At 45.0% G+C, this 27,973-nt stretch overlaps 1 protein-coding gene across 1 annotated transcript in view; it reads left to right on the forward strand.

The window, feature by feature from the left end:
- Positions 1-25,969, forward strand: part of LOC134863633 (collagen and calcium-binding EGF domain-containing protein 1-like) — a 40,306-nt gene extending 14,337 nt beyond the window's left edge. Inside the window, exons 3-11 of the mRNA XM_063882260.1 lie at positions 19,113-19,165; positions 20,288-20,422; positions 21,286-21,423; positions 23,240-23,373; positions 23,606-23,708; positions 23,909-24,048; positions 24,449-24,484; positions 24,652-24,687; positions 24,992-25,969. Of these exons, the coding sequence (XP_063738330.1) occupies positions 19,113-19,165; positions 20,288-20,422; positions 21,286-21,423; positions 23,240-23,373; positions 23,606-23,708; positions 23,909-24,048; positions 24,449-24,484; positions 24,652-24,687; positions 24,992-25,180 (964 nt within the window). The 3' untranslated portion in view covers positions 25,181-25,969. The remainder of the gene's footprint in view (positions 1-19,112; positions 19,166-20,287; positions 20,423-21,285; positions 21,424-23,239; positions 23,374-23,605; positions 23,709-23,908; positions 24,049-24,448; positions 24,485-24,651; positions 24,688-24,991) is intronic.
- The last annotated feature ends 2,004 nt before the right edge of the window (positions 25,970-27,973 follow it).

Here is a 27,973-nt window from a genome sequence, read left to right on the forward strand (position 1 = left end):
CTGCACACCTGTACAAGTTTGTGACACTACTGCAATGACAGAATCAGTCCATAGATAAAAACAGAACAGACAAGTGAAATCCTGGAAGCGGCTTATAGCTCCCGCTATAGGAGGTGTCTCTGGGAGCCCGTTTAGCCGTGATGACACACAGACTGTCTATGTGAAAACAGCTCCTGCCATGCTGCCGGGCCTGGTATAAATCCGCAGAAATACGCACAGCGGGGGAAAACTACAAGAAGGAGGGCAGATGTAGAAAAAGGGAAAAGAGTAAGTTAAGTTACAGGCGGGGGCCGGGCTTTGGAAGCAGTGGTATTTGTTTGATCCAAATGAAATAAAGTTGCACCCTGGCAGGCAGAGCTCACTGCTCAGCGGGGGATCTGGCCTGAGAGAACACGTAAAAGTCTTTAAAAGGAACAAGAGGAGGAAATCAGAGCAGCGAGGGAAGCTGCCTCTCTCCCGTTAGCAGCTTCCCCCCCACATGAAGACATGTGAGGGACATTCAGCAGGAGAACAGCCGCGGTGCTCAACACTCTGATATTTTTACCTCCCATTGGTTCCTTTTTGCATCTTTTCCTTCCCTGTTTATCTCTTTCTACTTGTGACGAAATATCTTCCTGAAAAAGTTGTGGGTTTTGTCTACATGCTCTTTTCTGTCACTAGCAAACAGGAAGATTTACAGTGACACATTAGCATCATTACGTTAGCATCAGGACATTAGCATCGTTACGTTTATCATCAGGACGTTAGCATCGTTACGTTACCATCAGGACGTTACCATCATGGGGTTAGCATCAGGACGTTACCATCCATGGGGTTAGCATCATGGCGTTAGCATCAGGACATTAGCATCGTTACGTTAGCATCAGGACGTTAGCATCGTTACGTTACCATCAGGACGTTACCATCATGGGGTTAGCATCAAGACGTTACCATTATGGGGTTAGCATCATGGCGTTAGCATCATGACATTAGCATCATGACGTTATCATCGTTAAGTTAGCATCAGGACGTTACCATCATGGGGTTAGCATCAGGACGTTACCATCATGGGGTTAGCATCATGGCGTTAGCATCATGACATTAGCATCATGACGTTATCATCGTTAAGTTAGCATCAGGACGTTACCATCATTTAGTTAGCATCATGACATTAGCATCATGACGTTAGCATCATGACATTAGCATCATCACGTTAGCATCATGACATTAGCATCATCATGTTAGCATCGTTACGTTAGCATCATCACGTTAGCATCATCACGTTAGCGTCATTATGTTATCAACATGACGCACCACGGAATGGTTCCTTGGATGTAGCGCAAACTACGGTATGCGGGCTAATGTTAGCATCATCATGTTAGCATCATTACGTTAGCATCATGGTAGCATCGGTATGCAGGCTAATGTTAGCATTAGTTACATCAGTTTTTGTGCTGACTCAATATCAAAAGTTATTGTTTGTGCCTTTCTATTAAAGTGCTTTATCAAGTGCTAAGCTAACGTGTGAAAGAACTGGACTTCTGGCTGGTAGTGTGTTTGTGAGAGAAACCAGGCATTATGTGATATATTACATTCCCTCTCACATTATTCCTCTCGTTCATTTTGCATCCAATACTTCATTTTTGTGTGTATCTCATGTTCCCTTTCTGCCTTTTTACAATTCAACCTTCTTCTCTTCCTCTTCTTCTCCCCCACTCTCTGTGACTCACATTCTTACTGCTACTCCTCACGCATCCCACTCCTCTCTGTGTTCCAATACATCAGTTTTTTATAAATTGTTCCTTGTCAATTGGTCCCAGAGCCGCTGCTCCAAACACACACTTATTCTCCTGCTATATAACAATGCTGTTTAGTCCAACTAGCTGCCTTGTGTACACTCTGACATAACCGTACATGTATACAGTACGCAGGAACAGAGACAGGGCCTGAACGCACCATCACAGCTCGAATATTCATGTTGCCTTGAATACGTTCAGAATATATTCACGCTCTGACCAGTAGCCAGAGGAGCTCAGGTGCTGCTAATGAAATGAAGGAAGGATGAGAGGGTTTAGTTCCCATGCTCTGGCGTTGAGTCACTATCATGGATGAAGAACACACATTCATTGATTACATCATCATTAATACCTGTGATTTTTACCAATGCATGTCTTTGCAGTCAGCTGGACTTTGTGGTGTTTCTAAAGGATATTTAACGGGCACAATCTGTGTGCTCAAGAGACAAATTAGGCTATTGAACCTCAGCTGCACTCGCTTCTCTGAAATGTTAGAACCGGGCAAATATATACAGTATTTGTATGGGTCTGCATTATGCTTCTGTACTTTCTGTAACTGTGACATGACCAAATAGCTGGCTCTGGACTGTGTGCCTTTTTCTCTGTGCAGCGAGCTGGAACGTCTACAGTATGTTAGGTTAGCATCATTACGTTAGCAGCCTCACGTTAGCCTTGCTGCACCACCAACGATTACTGAATGCAGATGGAGAGCAAACTAAACGGTATACAAGAAGCTAACGAGAGCATGTGACCATAGTTACAACAGTATTTTGGCTCACAGAAAGGGCTCAATATCAAAGATTAAACGCCAAGCTGCTAACTTTATTGTGGGATGTTGTATTGAACACTGGTTAGCTAATATTTATCTGAAAGAAATCTACTTAAAGCTCAGCTGTGAGTTTTTCTCTCACTGTTTGTGGGAGACATGCAGGGAGAAACGAGGCAGAAAGCATCACATCATTGGAGAGCTATTCATCTGTATCAGCTTGTAAAGACACAGGGCTGCTCTCTATAGCATGTGATGAGAAGCAGACGTGTGTGTGTGTGTGTGTGTGTGTGTGTCTCGCACTGTACTGCCGGGCATTGCTGGGGTCTGCACCCGGAGGTCTCGGTTACAACACATTAAACTAGCTTACATTGCTGCTGTCGCTGTTAACACATCCTACTGCAGGAGAAATGATTGTCCCCTTTATCTGGGAAAGGTGCATTGGTATTTCCCCCTGAATGTGCAGTTACATGTTTTATTTACACAGCAGTGGCGTGTCCTGCAGAGATCAATACACAGGTAGACAAACAGTAAACAGGGAAATTAGCCACTGAAGCCGCTTAGCTCTAACAGCAGGAAACCTCTGAGGAGGTGAGTGCATTTAGTTTTTAAACAGGTAACAAGGACCAGATGTCTGTATCAGTGTGTGTGTGTGTGTGTGTGTGTGTGTGTGTGTGTGTGTGTGTGTGTGTGTGTGTGTGTGTGTGTGTGTGTGTGTGTTCATGAGTAGTATTAATATGGTTGTGTGTTGGTGCACGTTGTTGTTGTTCTTTTAAGGATTATAAGAATATCCGGACATTTGATACGTGTGTGTGTGTGTGTGTGTGTGTGTGTGTGTGTGTGTGTGTGTGTGTGTGTGTGTACAGGTGCACATAAATGAGGTCATCCTTCAGGCTCTTAAACGTGTGCACAGCAGTGAACGCAATTTCACTTTGTAGATCTCTGGTGTTATTGAGTGTGACATGTGATAAACTGTAAACATGTGTGTGTGTGTGTGTGTGTGTGTGTGTGTGTGTGTGTGTGTGTGTGTGTGTGTGTTCTGGTGATAAAAGCCCCCACTGTTTATCATGCAGAGGGTTTAAGTGAGGCACCGACAGCGCTGTCTGCAGCGGCGTTAACGCGGTGGACAGCGCTCTCAGTTTTTCTCTGCCTCCAGCTTTACATTAAAACACTTCTTAGAGCCTCTCCTCCTGTCAAGTGGAAACTAATCGCCTCTCTCACACGACGGCAACACATTCGGACTGAACATGATCCCCTTACGGCTTGTTTGCACTGCATCCAGGAGTCCGCAGGGGCACCCAAACTCAAACTATCGCCCTCTGATTCTGCCTTTGGCGTTTTTCACTCTGTATACTTTGGATGGTGATCAACAAACCCCCAGCTCGTGGGAAAAGCAACCTGTTCATTTGTTTCCCAAACTTGACACAAGATTCTTCACCACACTTCTTTACTCTGAGAAAAACTCCCCTGTCCTTATTTTCTCAGAGAAACTTTAACAAGGCCTCGGAGTTACGCTTCCTGTGTTTAATGGAGGTATTGTCTTCGTCGAGCAACAGACCCGAGTCAGACCTCCCAAAAAATCTCTCGTCATCGTCATCTTTTTCTGATTACCTGAACCGCCCTCTGGACAAGCACAGCGTCTGTGTGTTTTCCTTGCTGTTTTCTGCATTCAGTCTGCTCTACATTAGCTCTGTTCACTCCCTTTTATGGCAGTGCTGTCACTGTCAATAGCTCAACTAAACAAATCACGGGCCGATTGATAACAGACCCGAGCGGCGGTGTTGCTGCAGGGTTGTTTGAAGTCGGCATGCTCAGCGGGGCGCGCGGTGCCGTGTGCACGGAGCTTGGTCTCGTGTAACCAAATTGAAAAGTGGGAATCATGGTGGTGTTTGTAACAGCTGCTGAGACAGGGCCCGGTTCCATGTTGTGCATAAAAAAAACGATGTCACCGACAAACTAGCATGGAGGCTGTGTTCTGCTTGTGCTTCTACTGTTGTTTCACTGCGAGCCCGAAGCGGAAGAGTGTTGCTCTCACAGTTTGTACGAACGAAAAGTAAGGAAAGTGTGTTTGGTGGATATTCTCTTTGTTGTAACAGTGCTTCTTGGCAGTAACTCTTATAGCGTTGGAAAGCCTGTTTATTTCCCTTTTAATTGGAGCCACATTTGTGAGGAACATGCATTTGTGGGATGAGGAGCAGAGCTGATGTGAAACATGAAAAATGTGACAAACCTTCCCTGCCAACAGCAAACAGCTTGTTTTTGCACAACACCTACTGCACGTCTGTCGGTCCTGGGGGAGCCTCCCTCCTCTTACACCTCCTTCCCTTCGACTGAGGGGCTTCTTTGGGAGTGTTTCTCTGTAGGTGTGAGTGTCTAAGGACAGCGGGTGTGAGACTAATGTGTAATTTGTAATATTGGGCAATATAATATTGATTGATTGATTGATTGAAGTCACACACTCACCAGCAGCAACATCCGGCCGATCTACTCCGAGAAACCAATGTGTAATCATCTGATTTCTACAGTGACATCACCATTATGTGTATGGCCTGTTATATTGTTCTGTCTGGATTCATCATGCAATATTATTACTATTTCAATAAACATCAAAGCACACTGCATCCAACCAGCGAAACATCTTTGCTGTTTTGTTTGCCTTAAGATCATTTTTGGAACCGGAATATAAGACTTAAAGGCGCTTCAAAACATGGGGTTTATTCAGCAACCTATTCCAACCCGTGAGAACTCATAGGCTTCTTGTCACCTGGAGGGGCTGATATCCTAGACTGCATCTTCTTCCTGTATATTCTTTAACCTCCACAAAGATCGCTGGCTGCATTGCCCTGGTGTCGCGATTGCCAAGTGCATGGATAAATAAACATGTGCAACACAATCAGCAGATTCGTTCCGCCTCTGTTACACAATAAAGTTAGGAACCAAAATTCAGTTCGGAACAAATAAATAAATAAGAGGGAAAATGAAGACAGTTTCTCTGAAAAGTTGAAATATGTCCAGCTCGGACACGTGGCCTTTCAACTGGAACCACGAATACATCTTTCAATGCCGCCAGATTTCTTCAACACCACGGCTATTTAGAAATCTTAGGAACCTTCCTGGGATTGTCAGTCCATTACTTTGAGCCTGAGCGCAGTCTCCTGTGGGATTCTGATTAAAAGTTCCTCCTTTGACTTCGCTTTGCTGTCTGGCGTCAGAGCTCAAGCAGACACATCGTTATAAGGAATCTGTCGTTAACTTGACCTCAATTATAAGCCCCTCTCTCACTCACCATTATCTTGCACCAATCCCACTGTGGTCACTGTTTTCCTCCTTCAGCTCGAGTGGATTTTATCGGCATTTAAATCATCATCAGGGTAAAAGTAAGTGTTACTTTTGACAGCTTCCCTCTCGTCACACACACCTGACGACTGACGTGAGACTCGTCCACAGCTGGGTTTCATCCCCTTGTTTTTTAACGCCAATATGAAATCCCAAAACATGATGCAATGCATGCTGATGAAAACACACTGGACTGGTAAATTGGGATATTGCAATCGGTCCTGAAGCTACCAAGATCCATTTACAATGCGAGCAGGAGGGAATCACATCTGGTATTCCTTTTCATTTGTGGGTAAAATCCAAGTTCTTTTGTCCTAAAACATTACAGCTGTACATAAATAATATGCCAAATGAAGTTGTTGTAGATCTGTCAGAAAGAAATGTGTTTAGCTGCCATTTCAAATCAACACTAATAGATAAAAGACCTTGCATTAGGACAAGGAATTCAACCAGGAAGACCAATCCTCTTCAGTAATGCTTATTTGAAATCAATTTGCCTTTTATGTTACGTGGTAAACATGTTTGTATTTGTCTGAGACGTATCGTAGCTTGTGTGTGAATCTCTCTCCATTTCTTTCCCACGTGTTCTCAAATGTGTCATTGCTTTAAACAGGCTGTTCTCACACACGTTGTAGATATACCAGAGAAGTCATGAACTGTTACGTGTGTATCCCACAAAATCGCTTTGTATGTATTTCACATAAGAACATCTGAGAAAAGTGAAATTATTAAGTACAAGTTCAAATGTGTGGAAGGAAGTGAAATTCTGAAAAGGGACGAAATTTTGAGAAAAAACTGAAATTAAAAAAAAAGTGAAATTTCTGAAAAAATTCCAATTATTAAGTAAAAGTTCAGTTTTGTGTAAACAAGTGAAATTCTGAGGAAAAAGGGACATTTTGGTGAAGAAATCCTGGCTGGCCGGCTAACCAATCTTACCTACCAAGGAACGCAGGGGTTTTAGCTTTGGATTTTAGGATGTGTTGCTTTATTCTAACCAAATTGTTTCCTGTTTCATTCTCAAAAGACTGCATCCTTGTTAAGCGTGGATATTGACGTGTGAAATAACTCAATACAATTGCTACTGTTGTATGAGGATACGTTGCATTCAGGTGCAATAGGACACCAGGCGTTCACGTAAATCCCTGCAGATCACATTTGTCACAGAAAGCAGCTCAGAGGGTCAGAGAGGTCCCATTACTGCAGGGATAGAGAGCCTGAAATCCTTCTTTCAACAAGAGAAAATCAGGCAACAGTAAACAGTCTCTTTACAAACCAGACCATAGTACTTATGAGGTCCTTTAAAGATGTGGCGTGACGTGTGAAAGTGAATCACTCGCCCATGTTTCCTTGAAGTCTGGTCAGTGGTTAGGCATTACACATGAAAGAATGGAGGGTAATTTACAAAATGTCTCAGTGAGGCGGTGAGAGTCTGCATCATCCTCTATCATCGGGAACTCTGTGGCCTCTGAGGGTTCCATGGAACAACGGACAGACGGGAATACAGTTTAGTCTCACACCAACACACACACATAGAGATAGAATCGGAGGATGAAACCCTCTTTATTGTCACATACACACACACAGCAGAGCACACACAGTGAAATTGGTCCTCTGCATTTAACCCATCCTAGTACTAGGAGCAGTGGGCAGCTATCGTGCAGCGCCCGGGGACACACAAAAGGAACTCAAGGAATTCACCTTTTTATTGCCAAGAATTTCCATTTAATTAGATTTTGTTTTTCTCCGAAAGATCATTGAAGGCTGACCCTCATCAACGTAAATTCAGAGTTCAATAAAAGTGTAAGGGGGAGAACCCAAAAAGTGGGCCTGTCCAGATTTATGATCCTGAACGGCACCCAGCGCTCCGGTCCCAGCTGTGTGTGTCTCTCTTTAGTGTCCCCTGGTCTCCAGCTGTGTGCGTCTCTCTTTAGTGTCCCCTGGTCTCCAGCTGTGTGCGTCTCTCTTTAGTGTCCCCTGGTCTCCAGCTGTGTGTGTCTCTCTTTAGTGTCCCCTGGTCTCCAGCTGTGTGCGTCTCTCTTTAGTGTCCCCTGGTCTCCAGCTGTGTGCGTCTCTCTTTAATGTCTCCTGGTCTCCAGCTGTGTGCGTCTCTCTTTAGTGTCCCCTGGTCTCCAGCTGTGTGCGTCTCTCTTTAGTGTCCCCTGGTCTCCAGCTGTGTGCGTCTCTCTTTAGTGTCCCCTGGTCTCCAGCTGTGTGCATCTCTCTTTAGTGTCCCCTGGTCTCCAGCTGTGTGCGTCTCTCTTTAGTGTCCCCTGGTCTCCAGCTGTGTGCGTCTCTCTTTAGTGTCCCCTGGTCTCCAGCTGTGTGCATCTCTCTTTAGTGTCCCCTGGTCTCCAGCTGTGTGCATCTCTCTTTAGTGTCCCCTGGTCTCCAGCTGTGTGCGTCTCTCTTTAGTGTCCCCTGGTCTCCAGCTGTGTGCATCTCTCTTTAGTGTCCCCTGGTCTCCAGCTGTGTGCGTTTCCAGCTGTGTGCGTCTCTCTTTAGTGTCCCCTGGTCTCCTGCTGTGTGCGTCTCTCTTTAGTGTCCCCTGGTCTCCAGCTGTGTGTGTCTCTCTTTAGTGTCCCCTGGTCTCCAGCTGTGTGCGTCTCTCTTTAGTGTCCCCTGGTCTCCTGCTGTGTGCGTCTCTCTTTAGTGTCCCCTGGTCTCCAGCTGTGTGCGTCTCTCTTTAGTGTCCCCTGGTCTCCGTTGTGTTGGAGCTTCTTGCAGCGTTTGGTTTCTGCAGCTTTTAGTAAAAGCTGCCTCCTCTGCTGAATGTTCTCTAGATGCTGCATGTGTTGAAGAGCTGCTGCAGATGTTTCTGCAGGAGTTCTGATTTGTGTTTCTATATCTGCGTCCTCTCTGAAGCTGCAGCATGTTTCTCCTCATGGAAGAGCGTTGGCACCTGTCGTCCACCGTATGATAAATAAATATGAAGTGATGCCACATATCTGTATTTCTCAATTTGAGGAGTCAGACACCCCAAATCCAAGAAAGGACAGTGGTTTTTATTTGATAAAAAACACCATGACATTAAGTCCATAAATGCAATGTTGAATCTAAGTCAATATCATTGAAGAACCATTTTCAGGAGACCAGTCTGAACGATGACAGGTTGGGAAATTAGAGCGCGCAGGAAAAGGTTAAAGGGTGTTTTTACAGAGGGGGTCGAGATGGGAGGACGACAGGAGAACTGATGGGAAGATGAGGCGAGTGTGGAGAGGTGAGGCGTAGCGGAGGGGAGGAAGAGTTCCCACTCGGTGTGTTCTGGTGGAAGTGCTGCAGACCTCCTGCGCTCCTAGTCAAAGCCTCCTCTGTTCGCCTGCAGCTCTGATGTTTCCCCGGAGGCCCGGAGCCTGGAAGTGGGCTGGCAGAGAAAATAAACGGAGAGGAGGTGCTCACATCGCCACACTCACACCTTCACATGCGTATACTCACAACGGTTTCAAAAGAATACACACACACACACACACACACACACACACACACACACACACACACACACACAATGATACGCTACACTGAGAGAGCTGCCTGGAAAACACCTTCACACCTTCAGGTGGAAGGCGGCTGGTTTTGTTTAATTTGTGGAGAAAAATCCAAGATCCTGAGAGGACTTTTGAGGCGCTGTAAAGCTTTGATACCAATAGGGGAAAGTACCTCAGTTAGGCTGAATGATAAAGGAGTATCAATGTGGTTTTACTGGGGGTGTAAAACACTCTTTCTCTCCCAGTGAGACCGCATTAAAACGACAGAAACAATAACGCTCAGCGTCATATATGAACGATTGTTACTCCCATAAGACTATATATATATAAAGAAAGGACACGGCCACCTTCCAAAGTGTGTTTTATTGTTGGTTTCATCATGCTAATGTGTTCCAGCATGATCCGTCATCACGCCGTCACACACAACGTGACACGCCAAGTTTCTGAAATACTTTCGACCGTGCAAATACATCAGTTACAGCCCGGTTGATGAATGCAGCATGCTGTAATCGCAACACGTATGAGCCACTTCAGTGAAGAGCATCCATCAAACTGACACGACGTACACACACACATACACACACACACACACACACACATGGCCGACCTCCTGTCCTGGCGTGTCAAGAGGCCATTGACCTCCACTGAGCTCCACTTCCTGTGTTCCTCCCTCTATGAGTCCCAAGAGGGAAACTCAAGACTGACAACAACCTTCATCCCCGTCTAGCATCCTCCTCCTCCTGCTGTCAATATCCTCCTCTCCCATTTTCTCCCCTAACCTCCCGCTCAGATCGCCCCACATTTCTGCAGGGATTGAATTGAAAGGACAGGAGCAGAGTGGAGTACCCACACGCTAAGTGAACGACACTGTAATGTAAGTGGGACTCGAATCGTCTATGGGTCACATCATCCATCGTCTCCTAAAGGACCCCTAAAGGACTTGTCTGGGGCGGTTTTCTCTGCTATAATGAATATGCTGTCTTTGTGATGCATTCCTGACTGCAAATGCACAATGGGAAAACATAACAGGGAAGGAGACCCCTCGCTTAAGTACATAATCTTCAGTGTAAGGTGATCCGGGTCCAGGCACGACTCTGGATCCTGTCTCGGGGTTTCGTCCAGTGCTGCCGTGCTGATTTTGGCAGCAACTGAAGGAGCAGACGCAGGTCGTGCATAGACCTGACTGCAACCCCAGCTGCAAGTAGCCGTGGGTCAGGCATCACCGAAACAGGGGCTGCAGGGAGAAATATGGAAGCCAAACACTGTATGAACTAAGGACCTAGTCACCCACGAAGAAGGGGAACAGGGTGGACCCAGATGCATGCAGGACACGGAAAAACTCTGATTGCAATACCTATTGTTAGGGAATATTTTTGTGTAAGCTTGTAACCTTTCTCTCAGGCCTGTGACCTCTTCACACACATGACCATTGGTCTCCTCACAGCAGCTTGTGTAGTGCTTGTTTTCAAGTTAGCCAGTGGTGTCCTCCCTCTGTCCCTCTGGCATAGGCTAACGGCCCTGCAGGTGCTGTTGTCTCCATTAAGGAGGGGCAGCCTGGGCTTCCGAAGCCTTGTTCCCACAGTGGGTACAAGCTCACGCTGACCTAGGATTGGCTTTATTGTTTAGGCACAGCTAGCTCCAGTTTATCTGGACACAGATGCTCAGGTAAACACCTTATTTGTGACCTAGATGACAGTTTTAGTTAGACGTATTGTCCTAGCTTGTTTAGTCTGCTGCTCTGAGAATGTTGATTACCCATTCAGAACAAGTTAAAACCTCTTCCTATCCCTGAGATCTTCAGAATTGGTTTGACAACCGCTGTGGCAACTCGTGTCTTCAGTAAATGTCTTGTCAATTCTCCGGCCGTAACTCAGAATAAACCCAACAGTGTTTTGCCATCAAGTTCCTGCTCTCCAGTGTCTCTCTGAGTTTCGTCTCCATTGCTTCAGAAGTTTCTACCACACCTATAATAACTGCAAGTCCAGGCAGGACAGGGACAGCACGAGACAAACATGGATCTGACAAAGACTAACAACTAACTAACTAAATGCTACAGGTATACAGTATCAGAGAATCACACAGGCGGGAAAACAGGAATTAAAGACAGACACAGGAAGTGGAAAACTTTCAAAATAAAACAGGAAACACAAGGACGTAAAAGTTCCATGTAGGCAAACCTAATTTGGCAGTTGCACATTGGCACACAACAACAAACCAGCCGTTTTAAATGGATTCTCACCAAAATGAGAACTAAATACTGTATGTTTTGAAGTGTTTCTGTTTATTTGTGGTTAATGCTTCCAGGTGATATTTAGTCAACCTTTTAAAGGTCGTCTTGCAGTATCGCTTCTTCTGGTTGCATTAAATGTACTAGACGTTGCCACAGCTGAGAACAAACATGCATGGTAGAATTGTTTGGAAAGGATTTGGACGGCCTCTTGTTGGCTTTTCTTGAAACCCTGTCACTGTGGATATATTGGACTGTAAATGCTGGCTGCTGTTTTTGACAGTTGGTGTATTCAAAGTGCGATAAATCACAAAAACAAGAAGGACTGGTCCATCATGGGAGCGTGTCTTCAGGAGGGCTGATTGTGAGTTCATGCAACTTCCAGCATAAGATAACTACTTCAAACTGACCGGCAAATTCCCCAAAAACTGGGAATAGCACCAAGTATTTGCAACATATATCTGGCCTTTCTCAAGGTTGACTCAAAAAACTATAATGCTAATGACATATACAGCCCAACACACTTTTAATGTTTGCAATTATCCATTATTTATATCCATAGCACAGTATAATGTGCACTACAGGCCAAGCTGTCAGACGTGAGATTCATCCAGGGCCAGAAGTCCTCTCAACAGGAGGTCCCCAGAGTGCCACCTCCATCCAAAAGAGGATTTGGGAAAGGAGGGAGAGGGAAGAAACCATAAGTTTATTTGTTTGTTTAATTTATTCATTCTTTTGTTCTTATGCAGGCCTATGCCCAACATTAGCCTCCTTTAGCTTAGCGGTGGAGACGTGAAGTCATGTGACCGTGCTGTAGTTCCTTTATAGCCCAACATTAGCCTCCTTTAGCTTAGCGGTGGAGACGTGAAGTCATGTGACCGTGCTGTAGTTCCTTTATAGCCCAACATTAGCCTCCTTTAGCTTAGCGGTGGAGACGTGAAGTCATGTGACCGTGCTGTAGTTCCCTTATAGCCCAACATTAGCCTCCTTTAGCTTAGCGGTGGTGACGTGAAGTCATGTGACCGTGCTGTAGTTCCCTTATAGCCCAACATTAGCCTCCTTTAGCTTAGCGGTGGAGACGTGAAGTCATGTGACCGTGCTGTAGTTCCCTTATAGCCCAACATTAGCCTCCTTTAGCTTAGCGGTGGTGACGTGAAGTCATGTGACCGTGCTGTAGTTCCTTTATAGCCCAACGTTAGCCTCCTTTAGCTTAGCGGTGGAGACGTGAAGTCATGTGACCGTGCTGTAGTTCCTTTATAGCCCAACATTAGCCTCCTTTAGCTTAGCGGTGGAGACGTGAAGTCATGTGACCGTGCTGTAGTTCCTTTATAGCCCAACATTAGCCTCCTTTAGCTTAGCGGTGGAGACGTGAAGTCATGTGACCGTGCTGTAGTTCCCTTATAGCCCAACATTAGCCTCCTTTAGCTTAGTGGTGGAGACGTGAAGTCATGTGACCGTGCTGTAGTTCAACAACTTATTTGACTGCATTAGTGCACGTTGGAGCTTCAACGTGCACTAATGCACGTTGAAGCTGTTTTGAGCTCAGCAGGGAGAAATGAGACAGACAGTCCAGTTGTTGTCTGCTAAAGGCTTTGAGCGTTCCTCTTGGCCTCTGCAAGTCTGGAGAAAACAGCAAAATGTTCCTCTGAAAGAAATAAAGATGGAAGAGGCAGACACCTCATCTGGTTTCTCAGACAGAGGGCAACTCGAGGCCAACAACATGTCAGTCTGAAAAGAGAGGGAGACGGACAGGGATTATGTCAGCAACTAGTGAACCAATGAGGTGCTCCGTGAAACAACGAGTATAAATCGACATGTTTCAAATCACAGGCTCCATGTAGCGCGAGGGAAGGAGGGAGCACCGAGAGGACAGGGAGAGAGAGGGAGATGGATAATGTCAGGGATCGCTCTCACTAATAAACCCTGACGGACATTTAAAGGCTGTACCCAATTACTGGATGGTATCCTGGCCCTCACACACACACACACACACACACACACACACGTTGTATGTGCAGATGTGAACCCACACAGTTAGACTGTTTTTGGGGGTTTGGAAGTAAGGTTAACGATATTTTATGAATTAAGGGTGAGGATATTTTGCCAAAACGTTGTGCCAATGTTACTTTTTTGTCCATTTCAATTCTAAAAAGTCCAATGGTGCATTCAATGCTGCTCGGATGGCTTTACAACTTTGGAGGTCTAAGTCATAATGAGGAGTCTACTCTGATTGGTTCGCTGGCCAGCTCTGTAGATGTCCCGCCCCTTAGCCTATCACGTTCAATGTGTTGAAGCTATCGTTATGTCGTGATGTCACAATGTTCAGGAAGTTAAAGGAGTCCAATGGAGGCGTTTCAGGCCGGAGGGTGAGAAACTCTCCCTGGAGGGATCACTGGGATTTTACCCCTTGCAGACCATTTACATGCACTAAAACCTGCAGGGAAGAGAAACTCCAAAGAACACAATTAAAATGTGATTTAACTGAAGTGAAAAACGAGGATTGTTTCTGCCTCATTATTCGGAGTCACTCCAAACTTTACTTTCTTCTCTCCTGGCTCATGCTGCACCCTCCTGCCAAGTTTCATAAACACCAGGCAGTTGTTTTTGTGAAATCCTGCTGACAGACAAACAAACACACGAGCCAAGAACCAAACCTGGTAATAAAATGACTGCAATTTATATAACCTAGTGTTACCAATAGTGATTACTTGTTTACTGGTCTGACAGTTAATAGATCATTTATCCTCAAAGTCAGCTGTATAGATATCTTTTCTCTAATGCCACTTTACTTCTTATTTTTATTCCCTACTATTTGCTATGCCTTTGAATTGTTTCATGCTGCTGCAACACAAACATTCCCCAGCTTGGGATAAATGATCTTAATGAAGAAATTGCACTTGTATTCCCAGCAGAAGAGTCTTAAAACACAAGTGTGTGTGATGGTGTGTGTGTGTGTGTGTGTGTGAGTGAAATGCCGTGTCAAGTCGACCGGGTTTGACTGACATACTTTCACTTTCCCAAACAAAAACACACGGGTCAGCTCTCCCTCCGCCCTCCTCTGGCTCCGGCCTCCACCTCCTGTCCATCACACACACACACACACACACACACACACACACACACACACACACACACACACACACACACACACACACACACCCAGGGGAGCACTGACTGACTGACTGACAGGGAGATCAGTGTGTGTGCTTTCACTGCTTTCTGGATCTCTGAGTTGTTTTCTTTGCAGCTATATCTCCGTTCTGTCTCCGGCTTTCATGTCTTTATCTGTCCTCTTTACTCTGTGAGGCTCTTGTGGGAGCTTTCCCTCACTCTGTTTTGGCTTTTTTCACATGTTTGACCTATGTGAAAGTATGTGCACAGACCATGAGGTGAGAGCCAAGTCTAATTCCCAATTGCATGTTGGCAGCGGGTCATTTTCCACCGAACCTCCTCAGTGTCAGTGGGTTTTTCTTGGCTGATCCTCATTGGTAACCTGTGTGAAACTGGCTTGACATTAGCTTTAAAACCCAATGTTTTATCAGCAGCCATGCATTCAAAACACTGCCAGGATTTGTGGGGATCATCTCCAACCAATCATTGGTCTGCAGTCTTCAAACTCCACCTCCTAGTTCTCCGCTAGCTAAAATAACCTTACTCTTATTCTTGTTTGCAGTCACAGATCGACCAAAACTCCACCAATAGATGCTTTCTTGTGCATCAGTTTGACTCTGACATCAGATAGTATGGCTCAGATGAGGGAGCACATTTCAAAATGTACTTTTATCCCGTTTCTGAGAAGCACTGAATCAAGCATCAGGTATCAGCTTCACTGCAAACACTCATCTGAGACTGATTTACATTTGGACGGCCATGACATGAGTAATGCAGTGTGTTTACATCGGGTAAAATACCTATCATGTAAGGCTATAGATGTTTCTGATTCTTATTCAACGTGCATAAGTCATATTTGCACCGACACTGGGATTATCTGTGCCTCCGAAAGGAAAAATGATTTGGTTTTGCATTTCTAAAGTCAGCACAAGTCTAGAGGGCAAAGTTTATGACGCATTCAGTCCTAAATTGTTGATACCAGTGAAATAATAACCAGAAAGCGCGCTCATCCTCTCAAATAAAGAGGTCGACAGTCTCCAGAAATTGTGATTTTTGTGCCACATCCAAACCAAATCGACCTGAAATGAACATTTGAGTTGCTTTAAGGACAGTGGGCATCTGCAGCACATTAGAGTGAGATCAGCTGATGACTGATTGATGGATTTATGGACTGATTGATCGGCTGAACGAGTGAAATCTCAGCCCTCGCTCCGCTGTCTCCACCTCTGCTCCGTTATCCGTCCCTCTCAACACTTGGAGCTACAGGCTGCAGATTAAAGCCGCCCTCATCTGGATCTCATCAGGGTTCAGGCCGGCCTCGCTGCTTAATCGCTTATTATTCATTCAGGAGAAACAAAAGTGGGGGAGGGGGGAGGGGGGGTCAAGAGTGATTTAGGGTTACGCCGCATGGAGGCTGGAGGAGAGTAAAAGCAAAGCGTTTGTCTTCAGGGGGTCGAGGAGAAGGAGCAGGAACAGGAACAGCACGCCGACTTCAGGACAGAAGTTATACACTTTTTCTTCTTTGTATGTATGTGTGTGTGTGTGTGTGTGTGTGTGTTGTGTGTGTGTGTGTGTGTGTGTGTGTGTGTGTGTGTGTGTGTGTGTGTGTTTCCTCTCTGTAATGTCTGTAACATGTGCAGGGTTGTTACGGGATGGCTGGAGTGTCATTGCCAAACACCATAAATCAATTTTTGAGGGAAGAATTGTTTCCCAATATTTATTGCGCAACGCTGTCATAAAAAATCCTGCGTCTCCTGACCTGTTCCAGCCTCCATCACAGAGGCAGGCTGGAGAGGAGTCCGTTCCAGTCGTAGTTTTTAATGCGGGTTAACTGGTCAGAGTTCAATCACTGGTGGGGAAACATAGACCCTGATGGGAGTCGTTACTTCACACATATTCATATTAAATATAATATGTAATATGGAATAACGAACAGACCAGAAGCCTGCAGACATCTGGAAGGGAGAAGCAATCTCACAGTGTTTCAAATCAAAGAAATACATAGCATGTCTTCCCTTTGCTTTATCTAGTTGTGTGGTTTATGATAAAGGAGTATTCTGTATTTATATTTTATATTGTACATTTTTATAATTGATTTATATAGACTTTCTATTTTGGATGCCTGTCTAATGCCTGTGAACTGGCTGCTGTAGAAGCACCATTTTTATCCAATGTGGGGTCCTACAGTACACTGATTTAATGTATGTATCGTGCCTAAGAGGAAGCACAATGAACAATAGGCGGGGACGAATGAATTTGACGTATCAGAAATGTCAGTTTTATCCAGAAAGAGGCCATATTTGTGACTACCATGAGTAGTGTTGCTACCATTGGATATAGAGAGCACAACATATACATTATAACCTCAACTGTGGACAACTTTTCGTTACAAAAACAGGCAATCTGTCCAATCTAGATGATCAAGAGTCCCCTAAATCTTCAAGATGGACCCAAAAAGAGTACACATATGGACATTTCCTGGTTAAATCTGCCATTTCTGATCCTGAAAATGTCAGAAATGGACTCAGCATCTCAATAACCCTCAACACCACTCCATAATTGTCCAAATGGGTCAAGCCATTTCTTTACTTTTGTCCACATTAGATGCTAATTAATGCAGCTCGTGCTAACTGTGCTAGTTGCTATGCAGGTTAGCTTCCAGCAGTTTCCTACTTTACATTTATATCACAAAACGCTGTGGTCCTCAACATTTCCAGGTTCAGAACAGGACTCTGGAGCTGCTAACTAGACTAAGGGGCCTCTTTAATAAGCGTCCCTGCCTCATTCTGCTTTGCTGAACCCTTTTTTCTTGGGAGGGTTTCAGCTACGAGCATGCATGACCAGCCTGCGATGTGGAGGGTTGTTGAGGTCTACACTCTTACACAGTTGCAGGGGATTTGGAGCATTTATCAGAGCAGCAGTTTGTTGCATTTGCACATTTTCCTCCACTTCATTAAGCTCTCAGCAGTTCTGATGGACAGTGATTCATCCTGTGTCTCTCCATCACTCGTACCTCCTGGATTCTGAGAGAGGTTCCCCCCATGTTTAGCAACGCCTGTTTGTTGCTTCTCTGCTCAACACACTTAGTCCCTGCCTGACTCTTCATCTTCAGCAGATTCAGCTTTGAAGCTTTGGTTTAAATGTTCCACACACCGCATCTTCACAACAATACGCACATGTGTCTCAATCTCTTTTTGAAACAAACTCCAGCTCTCTGTGCTCCAGCTGGGCTGCAAAATAAAGGACGTGTGTAAAGAATATTGTGCAGCTAACACCTGCACTGATGCACGGAGGCCTGATAACATCTTACATCCATGCCATGATGCTGGTTAATCTGTTGTAATACGGAACTAATTGAGCAGTTTGTGATTACCAAACCACATTTTTAGGAAGTGACAGATGTCAAAGTCTTTACCTTCTCTCATGCTTCTTCATTTTCTCCATGGGATAAAACAAAGAGTCATTTACACTTTCTTCCACTACGTCTTTTTGCACTATTCAATACTGCTACTGTACAGATGTGTACTTCCATTATCTGACCTTCTCTGTTTCTTTAAGTTTAATCTGCTCTTTCTACAGCGCTGTTAGTGTACAGTTGTATTTTATGGTGCTGTGTTTGTTGTATCTGTGTAACTCTGGCACAAGAATTTCCTCGGGGATAAATAAAGTCCTATCCTATTTTATCTCAACCTATTTTAAAACAGCTCAACTCAACTACATAGATCTACACATTCACACACAGATTCATGTTCTATCGGCTGTATTATGGTTTGTTTTGGGCTTTTCTGTGTAACTGATGTTCCTTTGTGTGTACAGAGTTAGGACAATTGAAATCCCTCGGGCACAGGACATTATAAATCTTAACTTTTAAATAATAATATAATAATACACTTTATTTATTTAGCACCTTTCATGCGAGATGCAGCCCAAAGAGTGAGGAACATAATTAAAGATAAATAAACAAACAAAATCGGAGCCATAAAACAATCAAACATGAACAGTGATACTTCTGAACTTAGCCCAAATTAAAAGCCACATAAAAGGTCTGAAGTGTTCTGTTCTAAAAGGTTAGTCAAGTAACTTCCTGTCTCTCTGCTGCTTATTTTTTCAGGCAAGAATTAAATGCATATCCGTCTGATTGATGGGTCATTTTTGTTTTTTACGTTATGTTTTTGTAAGCAAGGTAACACCCTTTATTAAGAGGTGCTAGAAAAGCCTAAAGGTGGATTTTTGGGGGAAAATTCATTCCACTTTTCCAGCCGCTGTTCTGAGTTTATTGCACAAACCTGAGAGTATTGTGTGAACGTATTTTCCCAAATGATGCCTTTAGTTATGATGGGCTGAACACCTGGCCCTGTTGACGTCCAAACGGTGATGCCAACACAAACATCTGATGATCTTTCTGTTTCCTTCAGGAGGAAATGCTGTGACGGCTTCAGGTTTGTGATGGGCCAGTGCATCCCTGAAAGTAGGTAAACCAAACACACCATCCTCTCACATCCGACCCACATAAACTGAACATCAGCTCTGCACCACAGCAGCAGTTTGTAGACGAGAACAGGCTGACCAACCTCAGCCCAGACCTCCAGAGAAGTCCTCATAATGAACATACTGTGGCTGATTTTTACACATAGAAAAATAACAGCAAAAACGAGAAACTGCCAAAATGTGCTGAAAAAAGATCCGTAATTGTGAAAATGTGGACTTACATAATCATGAGCAGGATCACTTATAACTGTCCTGACAAATTGATTTAGTGTCTGCAGTGAAACCATAGACTGCAGAGAGTAACAGTGACTCGTTTCAACCACTAGAGGGCGGGAGTTCCCCATCAGAGAACAACACATGTATTTAGTGAAACGTGATCAATAGTTTTCTGAAAATATAACTGATTTATTTCTCCTTTTTGGTCCCAGGTTGAGGCTATATTACGTCTGCATGTGTTAGATACAATATATACATGTGTGGTTCATTCTTATTTAACACACCTTCTTCCTGACTGAGCCACTGCCGGAATAATACATATTGCATTGAATCTCCACAGTGTTCATTCATCTCTGTCCACATTTGTGAAACTAAGTGTGAAGCTTTCCCACTGCAGTAAAACTGAACTGTGCACGGGTGTAGTGAACGTCCTGATCCCACAATGCAATGCAAGACATTTATGCGATGCAGCTACCTGCAGGGACAATCACAGGGCCGGCCCGAGGCTACTTGGGGCTCCCTAAAGGCTCGGGCCGGCCCTGGACAATCATTATGATCCATAACAAAGGTTCACATTTGGTTCAGCAGAGAGTTGCAAATAAGGGAACGAGGGAGTGCTTTCCGTCCTGTGTGCAGGTTTTTAAGATAGTATATCCAAGGGTCCTAAAGTCATGACGAACAGCCAGGAAATGACATCTGAATTGAACAGGCCTCTGTGGAGGGAGTAATACAGACCAGAGTGATTCATAATGATGACTCGTTGGGTGATTAGACATCAATAAATCCACTCTTTCCCCCCTGTGTGTGTGTGTGTGTGTGTGTGTGTGTGTGTGTGTGTGTGTGTGTGTGTGTGTGTGTGTGTGTGTGTGTGTGTGTGTGTGTGTAGGTGTGGATGTGTGTGCGGTGTCGCCCTGTGAGCAGCAGTGTACTGATAACTTCGGACGGGTGGTCTGCACGTGTTACCCCGGGTATCGCTTCGACAGAGAGAGACACCGGAGCCACAAATCTCCGTACTGCCTCGGTCCGTCCGCCGTGTGACTCAGATAACAGTTTGATATTTACACTCTCTGCAGGTTGAGCTGTGTTATTAGTAACTGCGAGGGGGTTCCTCTTTCCCTCTAACACTAACACATAATCACAATGCATGTTCCTCACCAGAGGAAACTGCACATTATATTAAAATACAATAAATATTGAGATAAACAAAAATATAGAACTAAAATAATTTTTAAAAGGATAAATAAACAAAAGAAGTCAGGATAAAAAAATTGCAATAAAAATATAGAACTAAAATAAAAGATCAAATGTCTGAACAAATGAAGTTAGAATAAACTATGAGGAACAATGAGAAAACATATATATTTATATAAAAACAAGATTAAATAAAATAACAATATTTAAATTAACAGGTCACAAGTTAAGTAACACAAATGTGGAACATTGTAAAACATATTCAGAAAGATTAGAAATAAAGAAATGTGCAATAAAAGAGGAAATATCAGAATCAGAATCCCTTTATTCGTCCCACAGAGGGGACATTTACATTTGTTACAGCAAGCAAAGAGCCAAAGACAGCTTAATATCAATCTACAGAATATAAAGGTAAGACAAAGTTAAGAGAAGTAACACAAAAAGTGGAAGTTGAGAGAAATATGATAACAAAATATTAAAAATGTGAATAAATTTGTGTATTTCTGTAATTTACTGAGGTTCATTAGGAAAGCTGATGGTGGAGTTTGTCTTAATGTCAAATACATTGAAGCAGGTTCTTCAAACAGAAAGGACTTTATCCTAATTTAAAATCGCAGCATCAAAAAGTCCACCTGGAAACATTCCTCGAGATTTCCCATTGATTTGTTGTTTTGCTTCCCTTCACCTGTGCAGACATCGATGAGTGTGAGCAGCCGGACAGCAGTGTGTGTGACCACGAGTGTGTGAACACGGAGGGCAGCTTCCTGTGTCGTTGTCATAGCGACTACATCCTGGCACCGGACCAGCGCTCCTGCATCCCCGTACACAACCGTGAGTGTTTGGATAAACTATGCTCAGAGTCAGTGTGTTTTACATCAGGCTGTCATTTATTATGCGTCCGTTGTACGATACTTACTTTCACACACTCGTGCTACTTCAAACTTGGACTCTTATGATCCGTTTTAGTTTTCCCTGTTTTATTTTGAAAGGTGTTACGTCTGCTGTCACTTCCTGTCTCTGAGTTTGATTACCTGATGGTGTTCACCTGGTGCCCCTGTGTTTCTCTTCCCTCCCCACCTGTGTCTTGTTTGTGTGATTAGTCTGGGGTGCATTTAAGTCCTAGGGTACGGTGGAATAGTCCAAAGCTCAGCTCCTGTGGTCTATCTATCTGCTGTTCCTTGACCTCTGTGTGAAAGGTCCCGGGGTTAAGGAACAGTGGATAGGAGAACTCAACAGGACTGAGGAACAGAGGCTGCTTTGAGAACCCGACTGAGCGACACTATCCACGTATTGATGATGAAGGCCGTCCTTAATGAGCGTCTGCTGTGGGGAACTACAGCTCCTCTAAAGCTACTGAGAGCCTCTCCTCTGCACCGTGCTCTCTGATGGTGCTGTTTCTGCTTTATGAACCAGGACAGCAGAGAGACAGATACCCTGCATACCCCCCCCCCCCCCCCAGGTCCTCACGTATTAACCCACATGAATCCAATAGGTATGATTATATGACATATTTATAATAAATACAAATGTGTTATAATAAACTAGTGATGCCTTCACCTATCACTTTGGATATCACAGTTCAACATGTAGTAAAGGCTTCAGAAACCCCACACAGCTCAGACTCAGAGACTCTATTGGATCCTTTCAGTAAAAGTACCGTTCATATTTCTCCTTGTGATGAATCCAGAGCTGAACGTTCAGAACAAAGCTCTTTGGAAAGTTACGGTATAAGTTTTAAACTGCTTCATCAGCACCGTAACTATCATGATACAAATGATGTGCCACGGCAAATGTTGCAGCCGCAAGGCATTGTGGGACAGCATGTTCTCCTCTCCTCTCCTAAAGGAAGGTCCAGTGTTTCCTAAAGGAGGTGATAGAGGAAGGTCCAGTGTTTCCTAAAGGAGGTGATAGAGGAAGGTCCAGTGTTTCCTAAAGGAGGTGATAAAGGAAGGTCCAGTGTTTCCTAAAGGAGGCTATAAAGGAAGGTCCAGTGTTTCCTAAAGAGGTGATAAAGGAAGGTCCAGTACTTCCTAAAGGAGGTGATAAAGGAAGGTCCAGAGCTCCTTTCCTCTCATCTAGAGAATCAGAACAGCTCTTATCATGGCGGCCACTGAGGGGCTCCCGGGTCATTTCGCTCCGTTAGGAACCTTCCTAACATAAACTGAATATCCACCGTACCCGGGTTTTTCTGGGTCAGGGTCTTCATGATGTTGTTGGACGTTCTGAGAGTTCATGTTCTTCTAAATTCTAAAAGCAGACTCTGACCCTGGGGGTGAACACTTTCTTAAAATAAAACGGGAAAACAAAGACAGACCTGACATGATGAAAATAGAACGGGGGCCACTCATACGGATCCTAGTATTTCACCGTTTTGACACTAAAATGTTGCTCAAACCAAACCTAACTGACACTGAACAGAATATTTAAACTTCTGTTTTTCTCCTCATTTATCACAAGTTACGTTTTAAGACTTTTTCTTGATACAAAATACTGTGTTCAGCATGCTGTGACAGGTGAGTCTATATGTGTGTGAAGCACTTTGAGTTGTGTCTGAAAAGTGCGATGTAGATCTGATTTCATGTTTCGGTGAACTCGTGGAAGCGTGTGCTAGAAAAGCCGTATTTTTGATGAGCGGTCTGTCCGGCAGTGAGCTCCTCGGGGAAGTCGGACACCCTGATGAGCGCCGGCAGCTGCTCCTTCACCTGTCAGGACTTCCTGAACATGAAGAGCAGTCTGCTGCAGCTGAAGCTGAGGCTGGGGAACGCTCAGTCCCCCAACCAGGTAACATCAGAGACCCCCTCAAACTGAACCATCCATCCATCCACCCATCCATCCATCCATCCATCCATCCATCCATCCATCCATCCATCCATCCATCCATCCATCCATCCATCCACCCACAGACCCACACACCCATCCATCCACCCACCCATCCATCCATCCATCCATCCATCCATCCCTCCCTCCCTCCCTCCGTCCCTCCCTCCCTCAGTACTCCTCTCTGTGCTGGCAGGTTCCTAACAGCAGTGACAAACGGTCTCTGAGGGCAGGAAAGAGTCCGGACAGCCCCTGCCTCTCAGGTCTCCCCGGCCCTCCAGGAGCTCCAGGGGTCCCAGGTACAGTAGATGTCCCTGAGAGGCTCCAGATCTCTGCACAGGAGGAGCTTGTGATTAATGCAGTCAGTAGTAGAGAAACCTTTATGAAGAGGAACCTTTAGAAAGAGACTCTCCTGAGTACATCATCCCATATGTTCTGTGATGTTCTGGATGTCAGGGTCAGGAATATCCTGTTTTAAAAAGCTGCTCCGTCCTCACAGGACACCCAGGGGAGCCGGGGAAGAGAGGGGACCCCGGGGACAGGGGCCTGCCGGGAATCCGAGGTCCACGGGGGGACATGGGCCCCATGGGTCCAGAGCCGGACCTGAAGCACATGAAGAGGGGTCGCAGGGGGCCCGTGGTAAGACCAGGAAACAGATCTATAATGTAGGGGGGATCACGTCTGGGGTTCAGATTGTTGACTCTACTTTAGGGTCTCGAAGCAGCGTCTGAAACCTGCAGGTCTCACCCTCAGTGTGTTGGATGATAAGGAAACATGAGTATGGGTTTGATGCCACTGGTGTTGCATAAACAAACCACTGGGAGGTCACATGGGATGGTCCAGTCCGCCTTTATTCAGAGTTTTCGAGTTTGTCATTTTGGCTGTTGCATCTTCATTTTTTGAACCAGACGTGCCAGGCTGACGTAGCGCTGAACAAGATATCTTTAGACATTTTAAAAAGTGTGTGCACAGGTCTTCCTAACCAATGTCTTATCAGCTTGACAGACTTCCTAACACATGTGTCTGATCGTACACACAGGGCTCCACTGGGGCGACCGGAAGAGACGGACTCAAGGTCACTATCACACATCTTTATTTGACTCATTCCTGCTCCTGTCTTTTGTGTCTGTGCATGCATGTAGTGTCTACATCTGCTAAGTAATCCTTATCTAATTGGCGCTTATAGCTCTTTTATATCAGGATGTTGAACGTGTTTTAATATTAGCTGTGTGTCCTCTACAGGGGGACCGAGGAGCTCCGGGTCCCAGAGGTCCACCAGTAAGTTAAAACTCGTAGTTAGTTCACATTTTAAAGCTACAGGTGCGTGCTCCAAGTCGTATAGCCTGCCTCCTTTATGCACATGTTGCTCTTATTCATGCATGCATCTTGAAACTGCAAATTCAAAACTCTGCAAGAAGCCGGAAAAACACGACGGAAACCAAAGGACCATATTATTCAAAATGATCCTACTTTCCGTTGTGTTTTTTTGGGGGGGGTTGCATAAGTTTGCACCCGTATTCTTAGGCCTCACACCTCTTAAAAAGGGAACCCAGATCACTGATACCCCCTCCTCCGTCCCCAGGGCCCCCCCGGCTCCTTCGACTTCCTCCTGCTGATGATGGCCGACATCCGCAACGACATCATCGAGCTGCAGGAGAAGGTGTTCGGGGAGCGGCGGGGCATCGCTCCGGACAGCCCGCCTCACTCCAGCGGGGAGATGGATTTTGTGGAGTGGGGCTCCGGACAGGGAGACCTCCTGCTGAGCACCTGACCTCAGTCTGAGGAACAAAGACTCTCTGGGAAGGAGAAGGATTGCACCCTCAACTCTGACACAGACAGTTAACCTGAGGGGATCATGAAACAGCCTCTCTTCACACAGCGAGGGGAGTGTGTGTGCAGGAGTGAGGAAGATGTCTTTATGTCTGAACCACTTCAAACGAGGAACTTTATCGTCTGCATCTCTTCCTCTTCCTGAGTCTGCAGCCCATGGAAGCTCTGCTGCAGGGCGCTGGTGCAAAGACCATCCCCCACCCCTGCAGGATCCAGCGCTAAAGCCTGAGCTCTGCAGCTTCCCTGTACTCTGAGGCATCTGCAGAAGCTAATTCAGGAGATGTATGAGTAGGCTATTGAAAAACCCCAATCCTGTTGGACAAACTCAGAAACGAGAAAAGTATTTTTTTTGTACAATCATGCAACAGAAGTTCAAGTATCGTAAAACCTTTAGCACCAAGTCTGTTCATAGATTAATGTTAGTAAGACTTCCAATCTGTTGACCTCTTTAAAGAGTAGATAACAGGAAATATGACCCGGAGAAATTGAGGAATAAAATGACTTTTCAAACCAAAATTAGATTCAGGGTGAAGAGGGTGTCATGTAATCTCTTCACACACATGACAAACTGTGAAGCAGCAGCACACAGGGGCTCACACCCTGCTCAATAAAGGTGTTTCTGACTCTTAATTAAATCTGTATACATGTTTTTAATCACTGGACCGTCTAATAGCAAAGGCCTAACAATTCTCACCAAGAATGGCTAAAGGTTAGTGCATCCAAAGTGGTGTTGTCGAGATAAAAAACACAGTAAAATGAAGCAGACAGACCATAGACAAACTAAATAAAGAAGCCATTCAGCAGTTGGTGATATAAGTGCCATCTTGCTGAGGGAAAGAAAAAAGCCATTCTCTGTCCGTTAGATGTGAAGCTACCACAAGCTGGTGGCTAGCTTAGCTTAGCATGAAGACTAGACTTGTTTTATTAGCTGGATTTTTACAGTCTTCATGCTAACTTTAAGCTAAGCTAACCAGCTGACATGCCTTCAGAGTTATACTTAATGTCAGGTGAAAAGATGGAGATGAAACTGGGTTGATAAGTGTAAATAGACCCAACACAGGAGAAAAAAAGCAGGCCTATCTGTCGTCAAGGACTCGGAAATTCTAACATGCAATGACTCTGAAGTAGGGTGACCAAACGTCCTCTTTTTACGTCCTGTCCGGAGCGTCCGGGGGGGTTTTATAAATTCATGAAAACGCCCGGTTTTCACTGTTGGGACCATTAAAAATTGACTGGCGCTTCCCCCCACCCCCCAACAATCGCAAGTGTCCTCTTTTTCGCCACCTCAAATCTGGTCACCCTATCTGAAGACCTTTTTAAAAGTTGTTGTAAGTTTTAAACAATATGGCAATTAGTAAGCTTCGATCTTTGGTATTTAAGATTCAGTTAGAAGATTGACAGCACCTCAAGAAAAGCCAATAAGGAGCCGGTTATTCTCTGACCCTTATTGCTGTGACACTAGCTTTATTGACACATAAAAATATCAGATAGCCACTAAACAAATCCTCATTACTCCTTCATTATTCGTCGATTAAAGGATCTCTTGTGTCTTGATCAAGACCTGAATGTATCTGATCCTGCATCCAGATCATTGAAGGCCTTTCCATCAGAGGAGCAGGGGAAATGATTGAGTGGAAATTAGATGTGTGACACTCTTCCCTGGTCAAACCCACTTCTTAATAACAGTGCTTGTGCTCAGTAAATGTTGCTAAAACATGGTTTAAAGCTCCCTGGTTTCCTGGTAAGAAATCAGTTTCTGACTCCCTGCAGTTCAGCCTGTCTACCAGGAGAGGGCAGTAGGTCACAGTCTACCCCCACCAGCTGAGGAGAGGAAACCACAGTAAGTTTAGCTTAACATGTGTAACACCCAGCCTTAGGAGGACTCATACTTCCCTCAGTGTTAAATACGTTAATCATGGTGGACTGTCCCCCCCCCCCCCCCCACCACCACACACATTATCCTCTGATTGTGGCTCTGTAGCGTGGCTGAGTGTCGTTACAGAGGTGTAAGTGCCAGAGGTCAGGGGTGAAATGCCTGGTTATGAACAGCTGGAGGGATGATTATAGACCACAGGCTGTCAGAGGGCCTGTCCCGGCTCGACGTCTGAAGAATAACACACACACACACACACACACACACACACACACACACACACCGTTTGAGCCGTTCACCCTGTCTGGCCTTTCTCTGCGTTTGATGCCTTGATCCTGCAGAGCTCAGTAAATTCTGCCTGGCTTCTGTGTGTGTGTGTGTGTGTGTGTGTGTGTGTGTGTGTGTGTGTGTGTGTGTGTGTGTGTGTGTGTGTGTGTGTGTGTGTGTGTGTGTGTTCGTGTGTTCCTTGACAGGTCGTCTCACCTGAGGCCCCGCCCCCTGCCGTGCGGTCACTGCTCTGTTGCCGGGGCGACCAGGATCAGGACAAAACAACATGAAACACATCATAAGCAGCATGTCAGTGTGTGTGTGGGGGGGGGCATTATCACACTTCCCTCACCTCCACTTGTCGTGCAACAGGAGCCCGCCCCCCCCAAGAGGTCAGCAGAGTGCACAGAGAGGAAAAAGTTCACACACCCTTCATCAGTCACCTGGAGGATCAACAACGGAGAGAGAGATGTTATCTTCTGCAGGGGGGGGGGAGGAGGGGGAGGAGTACTCAGGTCTTGTTCTTGAGTAAAGTAGAAGTACTCAGATCTTGTACTTGAGTAAAGTAGAAGTACTCAGGTCTTGTACTTGAGT

The sequence above is a fragment of the Eleginops maclovinus genome, chromosome 4, assembly GCF_036324505.1.
Source record: "Eleginops maclovinus isolate JMC-PN-2008 ecotype Puerto Natales chromosome 4, JC_Emac_rtc_rv5, whole genome shotgun sequence".
Taxonomy (NCBI): Eukaryota; Metazoa; Chordata; class Actinopteri; order Perciformes; family Eleginopidae; genus Eleginops; species Eleginops maclovinus.